The following is a 24,688-nucleotide window of genomic DNA, read 5'->3' as shown; positions in this document are numbered from 1 at the left end:
AGCATTTAATCTCCAAGCAGTCAGCTGCAGAGAAACTAGATTCGGATGTTGGAAGGGTCCCTGAATGAGAAGGTCCTGCCTCAATGGAGTCTTCCACGGCGGCAGAGAGGACATGTCCACCAGATCGGCATACCAAGTCCTGCGAGGCCACGCAGGCGCGACTAGAATTACCGAAGCCCTCTCCTGTTTGATCCGTGCAATCACCCGGGGCAGGAGAGCAAACGGTGGAAACACACAAGCTGGGTTGAACTGCCAAGGCATCTATCAGTTTGGCCTGAGGATCCCTGGACCTGGATCCATATCTTGAGAGCTTGGCATTCTGATGAGACGCCATCAGATCCAATTCCGGTCTGCCCCATCTGAGAATGGCAAACGTCTGTCTGCTTAAAAAGTCCGCTTCCCAGTTGTCCACTCCTGGGATGTAGATTGCCGACAGATAACAAGAGTGAGCCTCTGCCCATCGAATTATCTTGGATACTTCTGTCATCGCTAAGGGACTCAATTCCAGAATATTGATTGGAAGTAGAGACTCCGACTGAGTCCACACACCCTGAGCCTTCAGGGAATTCCAGACTGCACCCCAACATAGTAGACTGGTGTCCGTTGTCACTATCACCCATGAGGGTCTGCAGAAGCACGTTCCTTGGGACAGATGATCCGGTGACAACCACCAAAGAAGAGAGTCTCTTGTCTCCTGATCCAGATCTATCTGAGGAGACCAATTTGCATAATCTCCATTCCACTGCCTGAGCATGCTCAGTTGTAGTGGTCTGAGATGAAAATGAGCAAACAGAATGATGTCCATTGCCGCCACCATCAATCCAATTACCTCCATGCACTGAGCCACTGATGGTCGAGGACTGGACTGAAGAGCTCGGAATGTATTAAGAATCTTTAACTTTCTGACCTCCGTCAAGAAAATTTTCATAGATATGGAATCTATTAGAGTTCCCAAGAAGGGAACCTCTGTCTGTGGAATTAAGGAACTCTTTTCTAGATTCACCATCCATCCGTGAGTCCTCAGAAAGGACAGAACCATGTCTGTATGAGACTTTGTCAGATGGTAAGGCGACGCCTGGATCAGAATATCGTCCAGATAAGTCACCATTGCAATGCCCCGCGGCCTGAGAACCGCCAGAAGTGACCCTAGAACCTTTGTGAAGATCCTGGGTGCTGTGGCGAACCCGAAGGGAAGAGCCACAAACTGAAAATGTTTGTCTAGAAAGGCAAACCTTAGGAACTGGTGATGATCCTTGTGGATAGGAATATGAAGATATGTATCCTTCAAGTCCACTGTAGTCATATATTGACCCTCCTGGATCAATGGCAGAATTGTTCGAATAGTCTCCATCTTGAAGGATGGGACTCTGAGAAACTTGTTTAGACTTTTTAGATCTAAAATGGGTCGAAACGTGCCCTCTTTTTTGGGGACCACGAAAAGATTTGAGTAAAACCCCTGTCCCTGTTCCAGTCTTGGAACGGGACGAATTACTCCCATAGTAGAAAGGTCTTTTACACAACGTAAGAACGCCTCTCTTTATCTGGTCTACAGACAATCGTGAAAGAAGAAACCTCCCCCTTAGGAGAGAATTTTTGAATTCCAGCTGATACCCTTGGGACACGATTTCCAGTGTCCAAGGATCCTGTACATCTCTTACCCAAGCTTGGGCAAAGAGAGAAAAGTCTGCCCCCTACTAGATCCGGTCCTGGATCGGGGGACACCCCTTCATGCTGTCTTGGTAGCAGCAGCGGGCTTCTTGGGTTGTTTACCCTTGTTCCAAGCCTGGTTAGGTCTCCAGACGGACTTGGTCTGAGCAAAATTCCATTCCTGCTTGGCGGAAGAAGAGGGTACTCCTTTAAAGTTCCGAAAGGAACAAAAATTATTTTGTTTACCCCTCAGTTTAGCAGTTATATCCTGAGGTAGGAGATGACCCTTACCTCCCGTAATGTCAGAAATGATTTCTTTCAAGGCAGGCCCGAATAGGGTCTTACCTTTGAAAAGAATAGCCAAAAGCTTTGACTTAGATGGCACATCAGCAGACCAAGATTTTAACCATAACGCTCTAGAATAGCAAATCCGGCATTCTTAGCCGCTAATTTGGCAATCTGAAAGGCGGCATCTGTAATAAAAGAATTAGCCAGTTTAAGAGCCTAAATCTAAAATTTCCTCTAAAGCTAAAGGAGTCTCAGTCTTAAGGGACTCTTCTAATGCATCAAACCAGAAGGCCACCGCAGTGGTAACTGGTACAATGCAGGCCGTCGGTTGTAAAAGGAAACCCTGATGAATAAACAACTTCTTTAGAAGACCCTCCAATTTCTTATCCATAGGGTCTTTGAAAGCACAACTGTCCTCAATAGGAATAGTTGTACGCTTAGCCAGGGTAGATATAGCTCCCTCCACCTTAGGGACTGTTTGCCAGGAGTCCCGAACAGTGTCAGATATGGGATACATTTTCTTGAAATTAGGAGAAGGTGAGAACGGGATACCCGGTCTGTCCAATTCCCTCTTAATAATCTCCGAAATTCTCTTAGGAACCGGAAAAACATCAGTGTAAGCAGGTACCTCTAAGTATTTGTCCATTTTACACAATTTCTCTGGTGGTACCACAATAGAGTCACAGTCATCCAGAGTCGCTAAAACCTCCCGAAGTAACAGGCAGAGGCTTAAAGCTTAAATCTAAAGTACATGACGTCCGAGTCCGTCTGAGGTAACACACTTCCTGAATCGGAAAGTTCCCCCTCAGACAGAAGTTCCCTGACCCCCAAATCAAATCCCTGTGAAGGTACATCGGAAATAGCTAACAAAGCATCAGAGGACTCAGTATTCACATTGACTTCTGTCCTACTGCATTTGCCCTGTAACACTGGCAACTTAGATAATACCTCTGTAAGGGTAGTTGACATAACTGCAGCCATATCCTGCAGAGTAAATGAATTAGACGCAGTTGAAGGACCAGGCGTCGCTTGGGTGGGCGTTAAAGGTTGTGACGCTTGGGAAGAATTTGGCGGTATACCCCGATTCTCGTCAGACTGAGAATCATCCTTAGACACATTTTCTTTACATAAAATCTGTGCTTTACATTGTAAGGCCCTCTCAGAACACGAGGGACAAAAAATCAGAGGGGGTTCCACAGTGGCATCTAAACACATAGAACAAGGAGTTTCCTCAGTTTCAGACATGTTAAACAGACTAGCAATAGTAATAGTCGTTCTTTGCTTAAAATATTGTTATTTATTTATTATATTTATTCAGTCCCCTGCACCACGCCACAGCTCTGCTGTGGTGCCTACCTGCCCCCGGAATACACTGCTGCTGCTTTGAGACCCTTCAAAAGTCAAGACAACTTAGGCCCCACCGCAGCCCAGGACCCTGCTGCCTATTTGATCCGGATGATAATGCGCGTCTGAGCGCACGAAAATAGGCCCCGCCCACCGTGGGCATAACTCTAGCCTGACTAAGACCCGCATGGGTCGCAAAGAAAAAACAAACATGTCGTCCAAGTAAGAAATAAGTCATGTGCCCCTCTTGCATACTTCACAAATATCAAGTTAAACATCGTAAAACATACTGCACTCCCTCAGGCCAGTGATAAAAATAACAATGAAAGCCCTTAAGCACACCGCAGCTCCCAGCATCTAGCCCACCTTGAATAAGCCTCAGATATATTTTACATACTTTGGCAATCAATATAAAGGGATTCCAGGTATACCATTTCCTTACATATAGTGCATACTGCTTACCCCTCCCCATATAGGGAACCATCATGGATCTTAGATAACGTTTGCCAAGATCATCAACATCAGGGCAGAAAATAAGATGTCTCCACTCCTCCTGGGAAGTAATAGACTGACGATTTCTCCCCCAGAAAAATAGTACTCACTGGCACCATTTTAAAATAAAAAACTTCTTGATTGAAGAATCTAAACTAACACCTCACTTTACCTCTTCCTATCACTAAACACAGGCAAAGAGAATGACTGGATTGGGAGGGAAGGGAGGAGCTATATACAGTTCTGCTGTGGTGCTCTTTGCCACTTCCTGCTAACAGGAGATTTAATCCCATAAGTAAGGATGAAATCCGTGGACTCGTCATATCTTGTAAAAGAAAAAATGCAAGCACCTAATTCACACAATATACCACATAACCCCCAAACGTCCCGATTTTCACAGCAGTCATGATTTTAGGGGTCTGTCCCGGGGAAAGCTAGCAGACAAACGCTCGTCATGGGCATCTTGTAAAATCGGAAGAATTTTTGGCATCCTAAAGGAATGATTACGCATAGATAGTTGAAGGGGTCGCAAGTGGAGGCGGGCAAAGGGAACTGCATCTGTAGCCACAACCATAAAACCCCACTAACTTCATTAAGCCACTGATGGAAATGAAACAGGTTACAGGGATAGACAAGCTTTCTGAAGTTTTAATCTGTGTGATTCTGTCAGGAAGAGACGCATAAGGAATTAATCTATGATAACTCATTTGAAAGGACACCCTTGCAGCTGGAGTTAAAGAGCTATTGGAAAGATTAATTTGTGGTCTTGGAGAAAGTATAGGAGTCTTTGAGTATGGGCAATAGCTAGAGGCAGGGAAGGAGCCTACACTATCATATCGTCCACATAAAGGGCAATTGAGATCCCCTGGGCTCTGATCACCACCAATAGTGCTCTGAGCACATTTGAGAAAATGTGTGGAGCTGTAGCCAGACCAAATCGATGGGCGACAAATTGATAGTGTTAGTCTAGGAATGCAAACCTTAGGAATCGATGATCTTTGTGGACAGGAATGTGCAGGTATGCATCCTTGAGGTCTATAGTAGACAATAGAAATGTATTGACCCTTTTGGATTAAAGAGAAGATTGTGCAAATTGTTTCCATCTTGAATGACCTGGAACATTTTTGCAAAACAGACACAGAAATGTACAGGGAGAATTATCAGTAGAACACTCTTCCAAATGGTTTGACAGTTTCAGACGGAACAGATTCACTGGGTTCCAATGTATGCGAAACTTACAGTATAGCAGAGTATGAACAAACACACATACACTGTTAAATAATTATGCTAGAGAGAGTCCTCTACACTTTATAAGACCTCTGACATCTGCAATTTAAATAAAGGGTAAGGAAATAGCAAGGCCGAAAAAAGTGACAGACTGATGAAATGCTCCAAGTGACCCCCTGGCAGCTCCTGGACAGGACACAGATTCTGGCACAATTTTGAAGAAAAAAAGAAGTAGATGCTTGAAATTACTTTTCTCCTTACCTGCAGTCCATCATAGTGAGCGAAAAAGAGCACCAAGCTAAGGGAGCGGAGCTCCTGCCCAGAAAACTCCCGGTGCCTCAGAGTGCAATTTTAAAAAGTTGACAAAATACAATAAAAACATACCTCCAAAACATTCCCTGTGTACTTCAGAGCCAAACTACAGGTTTAACAAAACCGCTAATTGCTATGTGCAGTTAGTGGTTCCTTCATTCAAGGGCCATAACTATTTTTGAAAGAACTAAAAAAAAAAAGGAGGGTCCCTTGGCTGTCAAAGGATGCAAAAAGGTGGTCCACCTGTGTATGCCCTCCTAATTCAGGTAGGGCAGTTATATATCTGAAATGAGGAAAGAATTGAGTCAGTAGGAGAGTATGCTAAGTCCCCTAACTGTACCTGTGTGAAAGTACCTTCTAAATACTTGTGGGCTGCGTCTGTGCTGTGGTAAGAGACTTAGCTGAAGTAGCACCCCCCTCCACCGGCTTACCAGGCACCAAACTGCAGCAGTATCAAGTACAGCCCATCCCGTGCTTGTACAAGTACAGCTGAGGATTTTACAAATACCAACTATCCCACTGTGGGAGGCTAAGAGACATGTCCCTGTGACGCCTGAGGGTATTTAAAGGGACAGTAAACTCTCTGCTGAGCGGGTCTGTTATTTTTAGTCAGCGCATCGGGCCAGCTGTAAAGTCACAGCCCGGCCCGACCGTGCCATAGCACTAAGTGCAGCTCGCTACTGTGGGTCTGTAAAAGCTCCATATTTTTAGCAAATTAAAAGGTAAAAAAGGCGTTTATGGCTATAGCACCTAAATAATGTTATATAATTCTGCACTATGTGCAGAATTATATAACATTATTTTTAAGGTTTACTGCCCCTTTAAGACTTCAATCCCTAGGGAGATACTACACACATAACAGGGTATTACTATGTCCCTGTATCATTCAGCTTGCAGGAAATCTCTTCTGTTTTCCATATATAAATCCGTAAACAAGTAAGCAAGTAGCTGGAACACCAATTCATAACCTACTCCTGGGAGGCCAAGAATAAAACTGAGGATAGATGGGAGGTGGGAGGGATTTAAGCTCTTGTGTAGGTTCCTCCTAGTGGTGGGAATTATATCCCACGTTATGGAGCCCTATGGACTATCATCATACGAAAGAAAAGTCAAATTTTGTCCTTAAGACCACCTTATCCTGGTGAATGATGAGAGAGGGTAACAAGCAGATGATAATGCTAGAAGAAACAATACTTTCCATAGCAGTTGTATGTCCAAACTATACAAGGGTTAAAAAGGGGAAACCTGTAAAAATCTAACAACCAAATTTAGGTTCCAGAGAGTCGAGATTGGCTTGATTACTGGTTTAATGCTGACTAAAGCCTGAACAACTCTCTGAATGTTAGACAGTTATACTATGTTTGTATGGAACAATATAGACAAAGTAGAAATCTGACCCTTTAAAGAGCTAATAGATGAACCTTTATCTAAGTAAGCCCTCTTGTAAAAATTTAAGAATTCTGGGAACTTTAAAAGAAAGCCAACTAAATTAATTTTTCTCATACCAGAAGAGAAAAAAAAAAACTTTCCAAATGGTATGATTTATTTTCCTTGTTACTGGTTTTCTGGCCAACATTAAAGGGACAGTCTACGCCTTGGTCATCTTAAAGTCTTACCTTTGAAAAGGTGCTGGAGGCTATTTGCAGCTTAATCTACCTACTGATGACATAATCTGGGCTGCATATGGCATCCGATCACAAAAGGCTCACTACTTTAATTCAACAGACTGTCAATGCTATTCAGCAGAGTGCCTAGATACAGCCCAGATCGTGATGTCATCGGTGGGCGAAGCTTGGCAGCCATTTCAAACTGGCCAGAAATATTCATTTTAAAATATATGTTTTACTGTTCCTGCTGCAGATGAACAAGGTGTAGACATATATATGTATAGTAAAAACAACTTTACAATATACTGTCATAACTTATTCTGTCCCCTTTTCATGTAATTTAGCTCTGAAAATGGTGGATTTTCTAATTCTCAGACTTGCAAAAGCACCCTGCAGATTGCTCAAGGCTAACCCTGCAACATATTTCCCTAATGGGCTTTAAAAGAGAAAAGGAAATTTATGCTTACCTGATACATTTATTTATTTTACGATATGACGAGTCCACGGACTTCCTCCTTACTTATGGGATATCGCCTCCTGGTCAGCAGGAGGCGGCAAAGAGCACCACAGCAGAGCTGTATATATAGCTCCTCCCTTCCCTCCCCCTCCAGTCATTCAACAGAAGTTAGGAAGAGAAAGGAAAAACCAAGGTGCAGAGGTGACTGAAGTTTAACAAAAATAAAGACCTGACAGGGTGGGCCGTGAACTTGTCATATCGTAAAATAAATAAATAAATTTATCAGGGAAGCATAAATTTCCTTTTCTTTTACAAGATATGACGAGTCCACGGATTTCATCCTTACTTATGGGATACAATACCAAAGCTATAGGACTCAGATGAAAGGGAGGGACAAGACAGGAACCTAAACGGAAGGCACCACTGCTTGAAGAACCTTTCTCCCAAAAACAGCCTTGGACGAGGCAAAAGTATCAAATTTGGAAAAAGTGTGAAGAGACGACCAAGTTGCAGCCTTGCAAATCTGTTCGACAGAAGCATAATTTTTAAATGCCCATGAGGAAGCCACAGCCCTAGTAGAATGAGCCGTAATTCTTTCAGGAGGCTGCTGTCCAGCAGTCTCATATGCAACACGGATGATACTCTTCACCCAAAAAGAACGAGAGGTAGCCGTAGCTTTCTGGCCCCGACGTCTTCCAGAAAAAAACAACAAATAATGAAGATGATTGACGCAATTCTTTAGTCGCCTGCAAGTAAAACTTCAGGGCACGAACCACGTCCAAGTTACGTAACAGACGCTCCTTCTTAGAAGGATTAACACACAATGAAGGAACAATAATTTCCTGATTAATATTTTTGTTGGAAACAACCTTAGGAAGAAAACCAGGTTTGGTACGTAACATTACCTTATCGGAATGAAAAATAAGGTAAGGAGAATCACATAGTAATGCCGAAAGCTCAGAAACTCTGCGAGCAGAAGAAAGAGCAACCAAAAATAAAACTTTCCAAGATAACAATTTAATATCCATGGAATGCATAGGTTCAAACGGAACCCCTTGAAGAACCTTAAGAACTAAATTCAAACTCCAAGGAGGAGCAATAGGTCTAAGCCTGATTCTAGTCAGAGCCTGACAAAAGGATCGAACATCCGGAATATCTGCCAGACGTTTGTGTAACAAAATAGATAAAGCAGAAATTTGTCCCTTTAAGGAGCTGTGACAAATAAATACAGTAAACGTAAGAGATCCTTATTGGTTCTCATCTGTAAGAAATGTATATTCATAGTAAAAGTTAGCAGCTGGAAATAACTTTGCATGGAAAATTCACTAACAAAATATAATTTCAAAATAGAACATTATTTGGCAATGACATTTTTACTACTCCTATTAAAAAAAAAAAAAAAAAAAAAAAAAAAAGGAAATTGTCAATCTGGATGGCAAGTCGCCATCAGCAGCTCATAAGGATCAGCCCCTGAGGCTTCATAAATCTGTTATAAAAGGTTTTCGCTTTCTCTCAAGCAGAATCTAGAGCAAAAGAAAATAATTGTGTCAAAAAAAAAAAAAAAATGCTGTAAAACTATACAACTTCAATTTAAAGTGATGGTAAATTCATATGTATTGCAAAACATATTCTAGATGCTCTTACTTTAACTAGCAGATCGATGTGCTTATATTTAAAAAAAACTTTTTTTACTTTGTTATTCCGTTTTTATTAGGGTAACCGTACAGTCTAATAATCTGCCTCCCTCTATATTTTTCACAGGGGCAGCTGTGATTGACATCGGTTTTAGCCAATCATCAGCTGACCCAGTCAGCAAATAGATAGAGGGGTGGGGGGGGGGGAGAGAAACAGAGGGCTTTAAAATGGTATCAACGCTACAAGTGTTTAATGAAATTTAAATTTAGTTGTCCTGTTGGAAAACAAACATTTTTTCATTGCATTTAGCTCTGAAAATTGTTGCTTTTCTAATTCTCAGACTAGCAAAAGCACCCTGCAGACTTCTCAAGGCTAACCCTGCAACATATTTTCCTGTGCTTTGAAAGATAATTACAAAAGAAATAATGTTATACTAGCAAAACGGTTGCTAGCCTTGTTGTCTGCAGACTAAAGTCTGTATTCCTATGTCTTCCTAAGTTTGTAGAAACTTATTTTATCTGTAAGTTTACGGAATGAGTATTAGAGCCCAGTCTGCTAGCTTTAAAACCGTATCAACGCTACAAGTCTTTTATTAAAGTTTAAATTTAGTTGTCTTGTTGGAAAGTACAAAAACAAATTATGCATACTTAATAAATACATTTCTTTCATGGTGGTGAACGTCCTTGATCCATTACTCCTGGGAATTATTCTTCCTTATCACTAGGAGGCGGCTAAGATTCCCAAACCCCAAGAACCACTCATACCTCTTACATAGCTCAGTCTAACATATAACCAAGCAAAGTGAGGTAATAAAAGTAGCAGGGGGAAAAGGATGTGCTAGCATTCTTAAGATTAGGACACAAAGAAGGAACAACAATCTCTATGCTAAAAGTTGTCTGAAGAAACAATCTTAGGCAAAAAGTCAAAAATAGTCAGTAAAACTGCCTTATCCTGATGAAAAATCAGATAAGGAGGATCATAAGAGCGAGCAGGAAACCCATTAACTATTCTAGCAAGACATAGCCAAAAGAAAGAATACTTTCCAAGAAGCAGTTTAAAATCCACCTTATGCATGGGTTAAAAGGAAGAGCCTCCAAAACCCTTAACACCAAGTTAAATACAGACCAAAGCCACAAATATCAGGAAGATTTGCAATCTTCCTATGGAACAATACTGAAAGAGCAGAAAACATAATTTATGTAAGAACTTACCTGATAAATTCATTTCTTTCATATTAGCAAGAGTCCATGAGCTAGTGACGTATGGGATATACATTCCTACCAGGAGGGGCAAAGTTTCCCAAACCTCAAAATGCCTATAAATACACCCCTCACCACACCCACAATTCAGTTTAACGAATAGCCAAGAAGTGGGGTGATAAGAAAAAAGTGCGAAAGCATAAAAAATAAGGAATTGGAATAATTTGTGCTTTATACAAAAAAAAATCATAACCACCACAAAAAAGGGTGGGCCTCATGGACTCTTGCCAATATGAAAGAAATGAATTTATCAGGTAAGTTCTTACATAAATTATGTTTTCTTTCATGTAATTAGCAAGAGTCCATGAGCTAGTGACGTATGGGATAATGAATACCCAAGATGTGGATCTTCCACGCAAGAGTCACTAGAGAGGGAGGGATAAAATAAAGACAGCCAATTCCGCTGAAAAATAATCCACACCCAAAACAAAGTCTTATTCTTATAATGAAAAAAACTGAAATTATAAGCAGAAGAATCAAACTGAAACAGCTGCCTGAAGTACTTTTCTACCAAAGACTGCTTCTGAAGAAGAAAACACATCAAAATGGTAGAATTTAGTAAAAGTATGCAAAGAAGACCAAGTTGCTGCTTTGCAAGTCTAATCAACCGAAGCTTCATTCCTAAATGCCCAGGAAGTAGAGACTGACCTAGTCGAATGAGCTGTAATCCTTTGAGGCGGAGTTCTACCCGACTCAACATAAGCATGATGAATCAAAGACTTTAACCACGATGCCAAAGAAATGGCAGAAGCCTTCTGACCTTTCCTAGAACCAGAAAAGATAACAAATAGACTAGAAGTCTTTCGGAAATCTTTAGTAGCTTCAACATAATATTTCAAAGCTCTAACTACATCCAAAGAATGCAACGATCTTTCCTTAGAGTTCTTAGGATTAGGACACAATGAAGGAACTACAATTTCTCTACTAATGTTGTTAGAATTCACAACCTTAGGTAAAAATTTAAATGAAGTTTGCAAAACCACCTTATCCTGATGAAAAATCAGAAAAGGAGACTAACAAGAAAGAGCAGATAATTCAGAAACTCTTCTAGCAGAAGAGATGGCCAAAAGAAACAAAACTTTCCAAGAAAGTAATTTAATATCCAGCGAATGCATAGGTTCAAACGGAGGAGCTTGAAGAGCCCCCAGAACCAAATTCAAACTCCAAGGAGGAGAAATTGACTTAATGACAGGTTTTATACGAACCAAAGCCTGTACAAAACAATGAATATCAGGAAGATTAGCAATCTTTCTGTGAAAAAGAACAGAAAGAGCAGAGATTTGTCCTTTCAAGGAACTTGCAGACAAACCTTTATCCAAACCATCCTGAAGAAACTGTAAAATTCTAGGAATTCTAAAAGAATGCCAGGAAAAATGAGAAGAACACCAAGAAATGTAAGTCTTCCAGACTCGATAATATATCTTCCTAGATACAGATTTACGAGCCTGTAACATAGTATTAATTACGGAGTCAGAGAAACCTCTATGACTGAGAATCAAGCGTTCAATCTCCATACCTTCAAAATTAAGGATTTGAGATCCTGATGGAAAAAAGGACCTTGCGATAGAAGGTCTGGTCTTAACGGATGAGTCCACGGTTGGCAAGTAGCCATCCGGACAAGATCCGCATACCAAAACCTGTGAGGCCATGCTGGAGCCACCAGCAGAACAGACGAACGCTCCTTTAGAATCTTTGAAATCACTTTTGGAAGAAGCACTAGAGGCGGAAAGATATAGGCAGGATGATACTTCCAAGGAAGTGACAATGCATCCACTGCTTCCGCCTGAGGATCCCTGGATCTGGACAGATACCTGGGAAGCTTCTTGTTTAGATGAGAAGCCATCAGATCTATTTCTGGAAGTCCCCACATTTAAACAATCTTAAGAAATACCTCTGGGTGAAGAGACCACTCGCCCGGATGTAACGTCTGGCGACTGAGATAATCCGCTTCCCAATTGTCTATACCTGGGATATGAACCGCAGAAATTACACAGGAGCTGGATTCCGCCCAAACAAGTATTCTAGATACTTCTTTCATAGCCAGAGGACTGTGAGTCCCTCCTTGATTATTGACATATGCCACGGTTGTGACATTGTCCGTCTGAAAACAAATGAATGACACTCTCTTTAGAAGAGGCCACGACTGAAGAGCTCTGAAAATCGCACGGAGTTCCAAAATGTTGATTGGTAATCTCGCCTCCTGAGATTCCCAAACCCCTTGTGCTGTCAGAGATCCCCATACAGCTCCCCAACCTGTCAGACTTGCATCTGTTGAGATCACAGTCCAGGTCGGAAGAACAAAAGAAGCCCCCTGAACTAAACGATGGTGGTCTGTCCACCGTGTCAGAGAGTGTAGTACAATCGGTTTTAAAGATATTAATTGCGATATCTTTGTATAATCCCTGCACCACTGGTTCAGCATACAGAGCTGAAGAGGTCGCATGTGAAAACGAGCAAAGGGGATCGCGTCCGATGCAGCAGTCATAAGACCTAGAATTTCCATGCATAAGGCTACCGAAAGGAATGATTGAGACTGAAGGTTTCGACAAGCTGAAACCAATTTCAGACGTCTTTTGTCCGTCAGCGACAGAGTCATGGACACTGAATCTATCTGGAAACCTAAAAAGGTTACCCTTGTCTGAGGAATCAACAAACTCTTTGGTAAATTGATCCTCCAACCATGTTCTCAAAGAAACGATACAAGTTGATTCGTATGAGATTCTGCTAAAAGTGAAGACTGAGCAAGTACCAAGATAGCGTCCAAATAAGGAAATACCACAATACCCTGTTCTCTGATTACAAATAGAAGGGCACCGAGAACCTTTGAAAAAATTCTTGGAGCTGTTGCTAGGCCAAACGGCAGAGCCACAAACTGGTAATATCCTTACATAACGATTCAATATTTTTAAATCCAGAACTGGTCTGAAGGAATTCTCCTTCTTTGGTACAATGAAGAGATTTGAGTAAAACCCCAGCCCCTGTTCCAGAACTGGAACTGGCACAATTACTCCAGCCAACTCTAGATCTGAAACACATTTCAGAAATGCTTGAGCCTTCACTGGATTTATTGGGACACGGGAAAGAAAAAATCTTCTTGCAGGAGGCCTTATCTTGAAGCCTATTCTGTACCCTTGAGAAACAATGTTCTGAATCCAAAGATTGTGAATCGAATTGATCCAAATTTCTTTGAAAAAACGTAATCTGCCCCCTACCAGCTGGGCTGGAATGAGGGCCGCACCTTCATGTGGACTTGGGAGCTGGCTTTGGCTTTCTAAAGGGCTTGGATTTATTCCAGACTGGAGATGGTTTCCAAACTGATACTGTTCCTGTAGGGGAAGAATCAGGCTTTCGTTCCTTATTATGACGAAAGGAACGAAAACGATTAGCGGACCTAAATTTACCTTTAGATTTTTATCCTGTGGTAAAAAAGTTCCTTTCCCCCCAGTAACAGTTGAAATAATAGAATCCAACTGTGAACCAAACAATTTATTACCCTGGAAAGAAAGGGAAAGCAAAGTTGACTTAGAAGACATATCAGCATTCCAAGTTTTAAGCCATAAAGCTCTTCTAGCTAAAATAGCTAAAGACATATACCTGACATCAACCCTAATGATATCAAAGATGGCATCACAAATAAAGTTATTAGCATGTTGAAGAAGATTAACAATGCTACGAGTATTATGATCTGTTACTTGTTGAGCTAAAGCTTCTAACCAGAAAGTTGAAGCTGCAGCAACATCCGCCAAAGATATAGCAGGTCTAAGAAGATTACCTGAACATAAGTAAGCTTTTCTTAGAAAGGATTCAATTTTCCTATCTAAAGGATCCTTAAGGAAGTACTATCTGCCGAAGGAATAGTAGTACGTCTAGCAAGAGTAGAGATAGCCCCATCAACCTTAGGGATTTTGTCCCAAAACTCTAATCTGTCAGATGGCACAGGATATAATTGCTTAAACCGTTTAGAAGGAGTAAATGAATTACCCAGATTATTCCATTCCCTGGAAATTACTTCAGAAATAGCATCAGTGACAGGAAAAACCTCCGGAAAACCAAAGGGGGTTTAAAAACCGTATTCAAACGTTTAGATTTAGTATCAAGAGGACCAGACTCCTATTTCTAATGCAATTAAGACTTCTTTAAGTAAAGAACGAATAAATTCCATTTTAAATAAATAAGAAGATTTATCAGCATCAATCTCTGAAACAGAACCTTCTGAACCAGAAAAATCAGTATCAGAATAATGATGTTCGTTTAAAGAGTCATCTGAAACATGAGAAGTTTTAAAAGACCTTTTACGTTTACTGGAAGGAAGAATAACAGACATAGCCTTCTTAATAGATTTAGAAACAAAATCTCTTATGTTAACAGGAACACCCTGAATATTAAATGTTGATGGAACAGCAACAGGTAATGGAACATTACTAAAGGAAATATTATCTGCATTAGAAAGTTTGTCATGACATTCATCACAAACAACAGCCGGAGGAACAGTTACCACAAGTTTACAACAAATACACTTAACTTTGGTAGATCCAGCATCAGGCAGCGATTTTCCAGAAGTAGCTTCTGACTCAGGGTCAATCTGAGACATCTTGCAATATGTAATAGAAAAAACAACATATAAAGCAAAATTATCAAATTCCTTAAATGACAGTTTCAGGAATGGGAAAAAATGCCAATGAACAAGCTTCTAGCAACCAGAAGCAAATAAACAATGAGACTTAAATAATGTGGAGACAATAATGACGCCCATATTTCTTAGCGCCAAAAAAGACGCCCACATTATTTGGCGCCTAAATGCTTTTGGCGCCAAAATGATGCCACATCCGGTAACGCCAACACTTTTGGCGCAAAAACGTCAAAAAAATTACGCAACTTCCGGCGACAAGTATGACGCCGGAAATGACACCGAAAATTTTTGCGCCAAAAAAGTCAGCGCCAAGAATGACGCAATAAAATGAAGCATTTTCAGCCCCCGCGAGCCTAACAGCCCACAGGAAAAAAGTCAAATTTTAAGGTAAGAAAAAATTGGTTTATTCATATGCATTTTTCCCAAATATGAAACTGACTGTCTGAAATAAGGAACGTTGAACATCCTGAATCAAGGCAAATAAATGTTTAAACACATATATTTAGAACTTTATAAAAAAAGTGCCCAACCATAGCTTAGAGTGTCACAAAATAAGACTTACTTACCCCAGGACACTCATCTACATGTAGTAGAAAGCCAAACCAGTACTGAAACGAGAATCAGTAGAGGTAATGGTATATATAAGAGTATATCGTCGATCTGAAAAGGGAGGTAAGAGATGAATCTCACCGACCTATAACAGAGAACCTATGAAATAGACCCCGTAGAAGGAGATCATTGAATTCAAATAGGCGATACTCTTTTCACATCCATCTGACATTCACTGCACACTGAGAGGAAAACCGGGCTCCAGCCTGCTACGAAGCGCATATCAACGTAGAATCTAGCACAAACTTACTTCACCACCTCCATGGGAGGCAAAGTTTGTAATACTGATTTGTGGGTGTGGTGAGGGGTGTATTTATAGGTATTTTGAGGTTTGGGAAACTTTGCCCCTCCTGGTAGGAATGTATATCCCATACGTCACTAGCTCATGGACTCTTGCTAATTACATGAAATAAATCTGCCCATTCAGAGAACTGGCAGATAGCCCCTTATTCCTACCATCCAGTAAGAACTGCAAAATCCTAGTAATTCTGAAAGAATGCCAGAAAAAAAACGATCTACACACCAAGAAATAAAGGCCTTAAGCTTATGATAGATTCTCCTAGATACAGACTTACGAGCCTGAATTAAGGCTCCAATCATAGATTTAGAGAAATCCCTGTATCAACTACTAAACGTTACATTTCCATGCCATCAAGTTCAGAGACTTGAGATCTGTATTTTAAAAAAAAAAAAAGGCCTGGACACCGAAGGTCTGACCGCAGAGGCGAAAGAGGACAGCTGAACATTTGAACCAGATCAGCATACCAAATCCTGTGAGGCCAAACTGGGGTCAATCAGGACTACTAAAGATTTCTCTAGGCTTATCATGGAAATCACTCTGGGTAAACAAACCAGGAGGAGGAAACAGATAAGCAAAATGAAATTAAGGCACTACTAGAGCATCCACTAACTGATTCCTGGACCTCACAAAGTACCTGGGAAGTTGGTTGTTAAAACAATAGGCCACCAGAACTATGTATGGGAGACCCAAAAGTTCCACAATATTATTGAACACATCCTTGTGAAAAGACCACTCCCCTGGATGTAGAGATTGACAAATGAGAAAGTCTGCTTCCCAGTTCACAGCTGGAATATGAATCACAGAGACTAGACAGGAATTTATTCCTACCCATGAGAGTATTCAAGACCCCTTCCTCATAGTTAGGGAACTGGGAGTTGCCTCCTGATAGTTGACATAAACCACTGCTGTTGCACTGTCTGCTGAAAAGGCAATCTCATCTCCGTTTTCAGACAGAGGCCAAAATTTGAAGAGTCCTGAATATTGAGTTCTAGAACATTTATAGGTAACCTCACCTATCAAGGATCACAAACTCCATGTGCTCTCAATGACCACCAAACTGCTCCACAATCTGAGAGACTTGCATCTGTAGTGTTCACAGTTTAGGTACGACAAGCAAAAGAAAACCCCCTGAATAATAAACAGATGATCCAACCTTTCAAGTTAGAGACTGACTTGTATTGGGATCCAAAAAACATAATTTATGTAAGAATTTACCTGATAAATTCATTTCTTTCATATTAGCAAGAGTCCATGAGCTAGTGACGTATGGGACGTATGGGATATACATTCCTACCAGGAGGGGCAAAGTTTCCCAAACCTCAAAATGCCTATAAATACACCCCTCACCACACCCACAATTCAGTTTAACGAATAGCCAACAAGTGGGGTGATAAAAAAGTGCGAAAGCATATAAAATAAGGAATTGGAATAATTGTGCTTTATACAAAAATCATAACCACCACAAAAAAAGGGCGGGCCTCATGGACTCTTGCTAATATGAAAGAAATGAATTTATCAGGTAAGTTCTTACATAAATTATGTTTTCTTTCATGTAATTAGCAAGAGACCATGAGCTAGTGACGTATGGGATAATGACTACCCAAGATGTGGATCTTTCCACACAAGAGTCACTAGAGAGGGAGGGATAAAATAAAGACAGCCAATTCCTGCTGAAAATAATCCACACCCAAAATAAAGTTTAATGAAAAACATAAGCAGAAGATTCAAACTGAAACCGCTGCCTGAAGTACTTTTCTACCAAAAACTGCTTCAGAAGAAGAAAATACATCAAAATGGTAGAATTTAGTAAAAGTATGCAAAGAGGACCAAGTTGCTGCTTTGCAAATCTGATCAATCGAAGCTTCATTCCTAAACGCCCAGGAAGTAGAAACTGACCTAGTAGAATGAGCTGTGATCCTCTGAGGCGGAGTTTTACCCGACTCAACATAGGCAAGATGAATTAAAGATTTCAACCAAGATGCCAAAGAAATGGCAGAAGCTTTCTGGCCTTTTCTAGAACCGGAAAAGATAACAAATAAACTAGAAGTCTTTCGGAAAGACTTAGTAGCTTCAACATAATATTTAAAACTCTAACAACATCCAAAGAATGCAACGATTTCTCCTTAGAATTCTTAGGATTAGGACATAATGAAGGAACCACAATTTCTCTACTAATGTTGTTGGAATTCACAACTTTAGGTAAAAATTCAAAAGAAGTTCGCAACACTGCCTTATCCTGATGAAAAATCAGAAAAGGAGACTCACAAGAAAGAGCAGATAATTCAGAAACTCTTCTGGCAGAAGAGATTGCCAAAAGGAACAAAACTTTCCAAGAAAGTAATTTAATGTCCAATGAATGCATAGGTTCAAACGGAGGAGCTTGAAGAGCCCCCAGAACCAAATTCAAACTCCAAGGAGGAGAAATTGACTTAATGACAGGTTTTATACGAACCAAAGCTTGTACAAAACAATGAATATCAGGAAGAATAGCAATCTTTCTGTGAAAAAGAACAGAAAGAGCAGAGATTTGACCTTTCAAGGAACTTGCGGACAAACCTTTATCTAAACCATCCTGAAGAAACTGTAAAATTCTCGGTATTCTAAAAGAATGCCAAGAAAAATGATGAGAAAGACACCAAGAAATATAGGTCTTCCAGACTCTATAATATATCTCTCTAGATACAGATTTACGCGCCTGTAACATAGTATTAATCACAGAGTCAGAGAAACCTCTTTGACCAAGAATCAAGCGTTCAATCTCCATACCTTTAAATTTAAGGATTTCAGATCAGGATGGAAAAAAGGACCTTGCGACAGAAGGTCTGGTCTTAACGGAAGAGTCCACGGTTGGCAAGAGGCCATCCGGACAAGATCCGCATACCAAAACCTGTGAGGCCATGCCGGAGCTACCAGCAGAACAAACGAGCATTCCTTCAGAATCTTGGAGATTACTCTTGGAAGAAGAACTAGAGGCGGAAAGATATAGGCAGGATGATACTTCCAAGGAAGTGATAATGCATCCACTGCCTCCGCCTGAGGATCCCGGGATCTGGACAGATACCTGGGAAGTTTCTTGTTTAGATGAGACGCCATCAGATCTATTTCTGGAAGTTCCCACATTTGAACAATCTGAAGAAATACCTCTGGGTGAAGAGACCATTCGCCCGGATGCAACGTTTGGCGACTGAGATAATCCGCTTCCCAATTGTCTATACCTGGGATATGAACCGCAGAGATTAGACAGGAGCTGGATTCCGCCCAAACCAGAATTCGAGATACTTCTTTCATAGCCAGAGGACTGTGAGTCCCTCCTTGATGATTGATGTATGCCACAGTTGTGACATTGTCTGTCTGAAAACAAATGAACTATTCTCTCTTCAGAAGAGGCCAAAACTGAAGAGCTCTGAAAATTGCACGGAGTTCCAAAATATTGATCGGTAATCTCACCTCCTGAGATTCCCAAACTCCTTGTGCTATCAGAGATCCCCACACTGCTCCCCAACCTGTGAGACTTGCATCTGTTGAAATTACAGTCCAGGTCGGAAGCACAAAAGAAGCCCCCTGAATTAAACGATGGTGATCTGTCCACCACGTTAGAGAGTGTCGTACAATCTGTTTTAAAGATATTAATTGAGATATCTTTGTGTAATCCTTGCACCATTGATTCAGCATACAGAGCTGAAGAGGTCGCATGTGAAAACGAGCAAAGGGGATCGCGTCCGATGCAGCAGTCATAAGACCTAGAATTTCCATGCATAAGGCTACCGAAGGGAATGATTGTGACTGAAGGTTTCGACAAGCTGAAATCAATTTTAGACGTCTCTTGTCTGTTAAAGACAGAGTCATGGACACTGAATCTATCTGGAAACCCAGAAAGGTTACCCTTGTCTGAGGAATCAATGAACTTTTTGGTAAATTGATCCTCCAACCATGATTTTGAAGAAACAGAAACAAAATCTCTTATGTTATCAGGAACATTCTGCACCTTAGATGTTGAAGGAACTGCAACAGGCAATGGTACATTACTAAAGGAAATATTATCTGCATTAACAAGTTTGTCATGACAATTAATACAAACAACAGCCGGAGGAATAGCTACCAAAAGTTTACAGCAGATACACTTAGCTTTGGTAGTTCCAGCACTAGACAGCGATTTTCCCGAAGTATCTTCTGACTCAGATGCAACGTGAGACATCTTGCAATATGTAAGAGAAAAAACAACATATAAAGCAAAATTGATCAAATTCCTTAAATGACAGTTTCAGGAATGGGAAAAAATGCCATAGAACAAGCTTCTAGCAACCAGAAGCAATGAAAAATGAGACTTAAATGTGGAGACAAAAGCGACGCCCATATTTTTTAGCGCCAAATAAGACGCCCATATTATTTGGCGCCTAAATGCTTTTGGCGCCAAAAATGACGCCACATCCGGAACGCCGACATTTTTGGCGCAAAAGAACGTCAAAAAATGACGCAACTTCCGGCGACACGTATGACGCCGGAAACGGAAAAGATTTTTTGCGCCAAAAAAGTCAGCGCCAAGAATGACGCAATAAAATTAAGCATTTTCAGCCCCCGCGAGCCTAACAGCCCACAGGGAAAAAAGAGTCAAATTTTTAAGGTAAGAAAAAATGTTTGATTCAAATGCATTATCCCAAATATGAAACTGACTGTCTGAAAATAAGGAATGTTGAACATTCTGAGTCAAGGCAAATAAATGTTTGAATACATATATTTAGAACTTTATAAACAAAGTGCCCAACCATAGCTTAGAGTGTCACAGAAAATAAGATTTACTTACCCCAGGACACTCATCTACATGTTTGTAGAAAGCCAAACCAGTACTGAAACGAGAATCAGCAGAGGTAATGGTATATATAAGAGTATATCGTCGATCTGAAAAGGGAGGTAAGAGATGAATCTCTACGACCGATATCAGAGAACCTATGAAATAGACCCCGTAGAAGGAGATCACTGCATTCAAATAGGCAATACTCTCCTCACATCCCTCTGACATTCACTGCACGCTGAGAGGAAAACCGGGCTCCAACTTGCTGCGGAGCGCATATCAACGTAGAATCTAGCACAAACTTACTTCACCACCTCCATAGGAGGCAAAGTTTGTAAAACTGAATTGTGGGTGTGGTGAGGGGTGTATTAATAGGCATTTTGAGGTTTGGGAAACTTTGCCCCTCCTGGTAGGAATGTATATCCCATACGTCACTATCTCATGGACTCTTGCTAATTACATGAAAGAAATATCTTTTGGAGACATCTGAGTATAATCCCTGCACCACTGATTAAGCATACAAATCTGAAAAGGTTTCATGTGAAAACGAGCACATGGAATTGCATCTGAAGCTGCCATCATAAGACCAAGAACTTCCATACAAAGAGCAACTGGCTGACACCAATCTTAACCTGCTCTGCTCAAGAAAGACTCACGGAGACTGAATCTATTTGAGTTACCTTTGTTTGAGGAATCAAAGAACTTTTTTGAAAATTTATCTTCCAACCATATTGTTGAAGAAACAACAAGACTCTGTTGTTGAGAGATTCTGCTAAAGGAAAAGACAGGGCTTGAACCAAGATGTTGTCCAGGCATGGAAGCACTGCAATACTCTGAGCTCTGATCGCAGATAAAAGGGCACTGAGAACCTTTGTGAAAATTCTTGGGGCTGTACCCAGACCAAATGGTAGAGCAACAAACAGGATTCTTTGAAAATGTAGACAGCAAATATGGGGATCGACTGAAACCAAGCCTCCTGAAAGAGACTTAACATGCTTCCTACCAGAACTTTTGGATAAGGAGCCGCACCTTCATGCATATTTGGTAGTAAGGATAGATTTCTTACCCTGCTTTGATTTGTTCCAGTTAGCACTAGGTCTCCAGACTGAGCCAGAGGTGTTTTGCTTCTAAACATAGGCTTTAACCTCTTGTTCCTTATTCTGGCGAAAGGAATCAAAATGATTAGAAGCTTATGATTTCAGTCTAGACTTTTTTTCCTGAGGAAGAAAAGCCCCTTTACTTCCAATAACAGTAGAAATAATAGAATCTAAATCAGAACCAAAAAAACTACTTATTTCCCTGAAAGGAAAGAGATTATAATCTGAATTTTGATATATCAACCTGCTTTTGACATAAATCTTAATATTAAAAACAGCAACACAAATAAAAGAATTAGCACTTTTGAGTAAATCCAAAGATGTGCACAAGCAGAGTCATCAGAATACTGCTCTGAAAGACTAGAAAACCAGTAAATTGAATCAGCAGCCACATCAGCAATAGAAATACCCTGCTTGTAAAAAGGACCTTCTATTAAAAAAGACTAATTTTCTTTCCAACGGGTCTTTAAAATAAGAACCGTCTTCCTAAGGAATAGTAGTATGTTTTGCCAAAGTGGAAATTGGCCCCATCCACCTTTGGAACGGTTTCCAGCAAATCAATATTCGCAGCAGGTAAGGATATATCTTTTTAAACCTACCAGGAGAAAATGGATAACCTGGCTGAGTCCATTCCCTAAGAAATCATGTCAGACACAGCATCAGGAAAAGGGAAAACCTCAGGGGGATTAACGGCGTTAAAAAATGAAGTTAAACGATTACAAGGCTTATCAAAACCTTTAGGATCTTTGACCCCTAAAGTAATTAAAACCTTATTTAAAAGAGAATGAATATGATCAACTTCAAAAACAAAAAAAGAGAAAATATCAGGTTCAACATCAGAAAAAGACTCCTCATCACCTAGCGGAAACTTCACCATCTAAAGACATAACAGTATCCCTGGTTTCAGAGCACAAAGAACTTGTAGAAGGTAAAATTTGAATTGACCTTTTACACTTGTTTGAAGGTGGGAGAGCAGCCAGTGCCTCTGAAACTGCAGCCTTGATTACATTTTCACAGTAGGTGAAACAATATTCTCCTGTAATGAACAAACAGAAGGTGCATTAATACCTAAAAGAAACCGCATTAGGTTTTACAATAAGCGCACATAATAATGGTATAAAGGTGGTCGCAGTTTCTCAGGGACAGAATCCGACTGCTCCTTTATAGCTTATGACAAAGCAATGCAATAAACACTTCAACCCCCTTAAAAAGGTTGAGGAATGGAAATCACTTACCCCCTCCTAAGTAGAGTTTTAAATAAACTCACCAGGCACAATACGTGCTAAGCTGACCTGCAAAACAAAGCAGGAGACATTAACATTACATCCGAAGGGCAGATAACGCTGATCAGAAAGAATGTACACAAAACAAAAAATAACGAATTAAGTGTTCCAAAACATTACTTGCGCATAGCAGAGGACAAACGTGCACTAACCAGACATGCTTAAACCAGTCGAAGTCCGATAAAACTATAGTCAGACTAAAGGAACATGCGCTAACCTAATGAGCGCAACCTTGAAGCACGTAAGCTTCAAGGGTGACGCAGAAAATTCAAACCAAGTGCACATAAAAATATTCCGACAGTAAGGAGAAAAACAAAGGATTATATATATATTAAATATATACAAACTAAAATAAGGTCATAACATAGCTATAAAGCAGCTGATATGCTGGCTGAGAATCATGGGAAATGTAGTGTAGTTTCAAAACCTCTGGAGGCTAAGTTTGAGGATGTCTGCTATAGAGTGTCTAAATCTTAATAAACAATACTTACCATAAGCAGCAGACAGCAAAAAGTACTGAAACATCAGCAGAGGTTATGGAATAGGTATATTGTAGACCCATAAAAGGGGCAAACGACAAGTCCCTGTAACCAATTATACAAGGTTTATGAAAAATTTCCCATGAGGTGAAAAATTTCCAATGAGGTGAAAAAAGAATCACAAACCATACCCCATATAGATCCCTCTCAGCACAATAAAGGCTGAAATTCCCTTTCTCTGAAGAATCAAATGCAAATCTTCATTCTTCAAACACTTCCAGCAGAGGCAAAGTGAAGACTGAGGTGAGGGGTTTTACAGGGCTCTTGGGGTTTGGGAATCTTTGATTCCTCCTAGTGGTAGAGAAGAGTAATTCCCAGCAGTAATGGATCGTGGACTCTCACAAACTGTATGAAAGAAATAGGTCTTGGAAACTATAGGAAAGAAATATTAAACTAGCGTTTAAAAAAAAAAAAACCACAATCTCATGTGTTGATATAAGTCTTTTCAATGCCAATAACAAAGCACACAAACCAAAGACACACACCCTGTATGTATGTATGTATGTAATATACGTAGCACACACAAGAATTTAAAGAAAGGACACATCTTTTATACTCTGCTGCAGGAAAAACAAATTTTTATATGAAAGAACAAATAAGGATTTAATCATCATAAAAAACATAATTTATGCTTACCTGATAAATTCCTTTCTTCTGTTGTGTGATCAGTCCACGGGTCATCATTACTTCTGGGATATTATCTGCTCCCCTACAGGAAGTGCAAGAGGATTCACCCAGCAGAGTTGCTATATAGCTCCTCCCCTCTACGTCACCTCCAGTCATTCGACCAAAGACCAACGAGAATGGAGAAGCCAAGGGTGTAGTGGTGACTGAATTATAATTTAAAAAAAAAATATTTACCTGCCTTAAAAAACAGGGCGGGCCGTGGACTGATCACACAACAGAAGAAAGGAATTTATCAGGTAAGCATAAATTATGTTTTCTTCTGTTATGTGTGATCAGTCCACGGGTCATCATTACTTCTGGGATACCAATACCAAAGCAAAAGTACACGGATGACGGGAGGGATAGGCAGGCTCATTATACAGAAGGAACCACTGCCTGAAGAACCTTTCTCCCAAAAATAGCCTCCGAAGAAGCAAAAGTGTCAAATTTGTAAAATTTGGAAAAAGTATGAAGCGAAGACCAAGTTGCAGCCTTGCAAATCTGTC

At 40.4% G+C, this 24,688-nt stretch overlaps 1 protein-coding gene across 1 annotated transcript in view; it reads right to left on the bottom strand.

Annotated features, from left to right (window-relative positions):
- MGAT5 (alpha-1,6-mannosylglycoprotein 6-beta-N-acetylglucosaminyltransferase) overlaps positions 1 to 24,688 on the bottom strand; it is a 653,341-nt gene that overhangs the window by 609,737 nt on the left and 18,916 nt on the right. The window contains exons 2-3 of the mRNA XM_053712510.1: positions 22,962 to 22,986; positions 22,647 to 22,730 (exon numbers count right to left, since the gene is read on the bottom strand). Of these exons, the coding sequence (XP_053568485.1) occupies positions 22,647 to 22,730; positions 22,962 to 22,986 (109 nt within the window). The remainder of the gene's footprint in view (positions 1 to 22,646; positions 22,731 to 22,961; positions 22,987 to 24,688) is intronic.

Source organism: Bombina bombina, chromosome 1 (assembly GCF_027579735.1).
Source record: "Bombina bombina isolate aBomBom1 chromosome 1, aBomBom1.pri, whole genome shotgun sequence".
Classification (NCBI taxonomy): Eukaryota; Metazoa; Chordata; class Amphibia; order Anura; family Bombinatoridae; genus Bombina; species Bombina bombina.
Note: the sequence above shows the minus strand (reverse complement) of the source record. Positions and strands in the feature narration are given on the sequence as shown.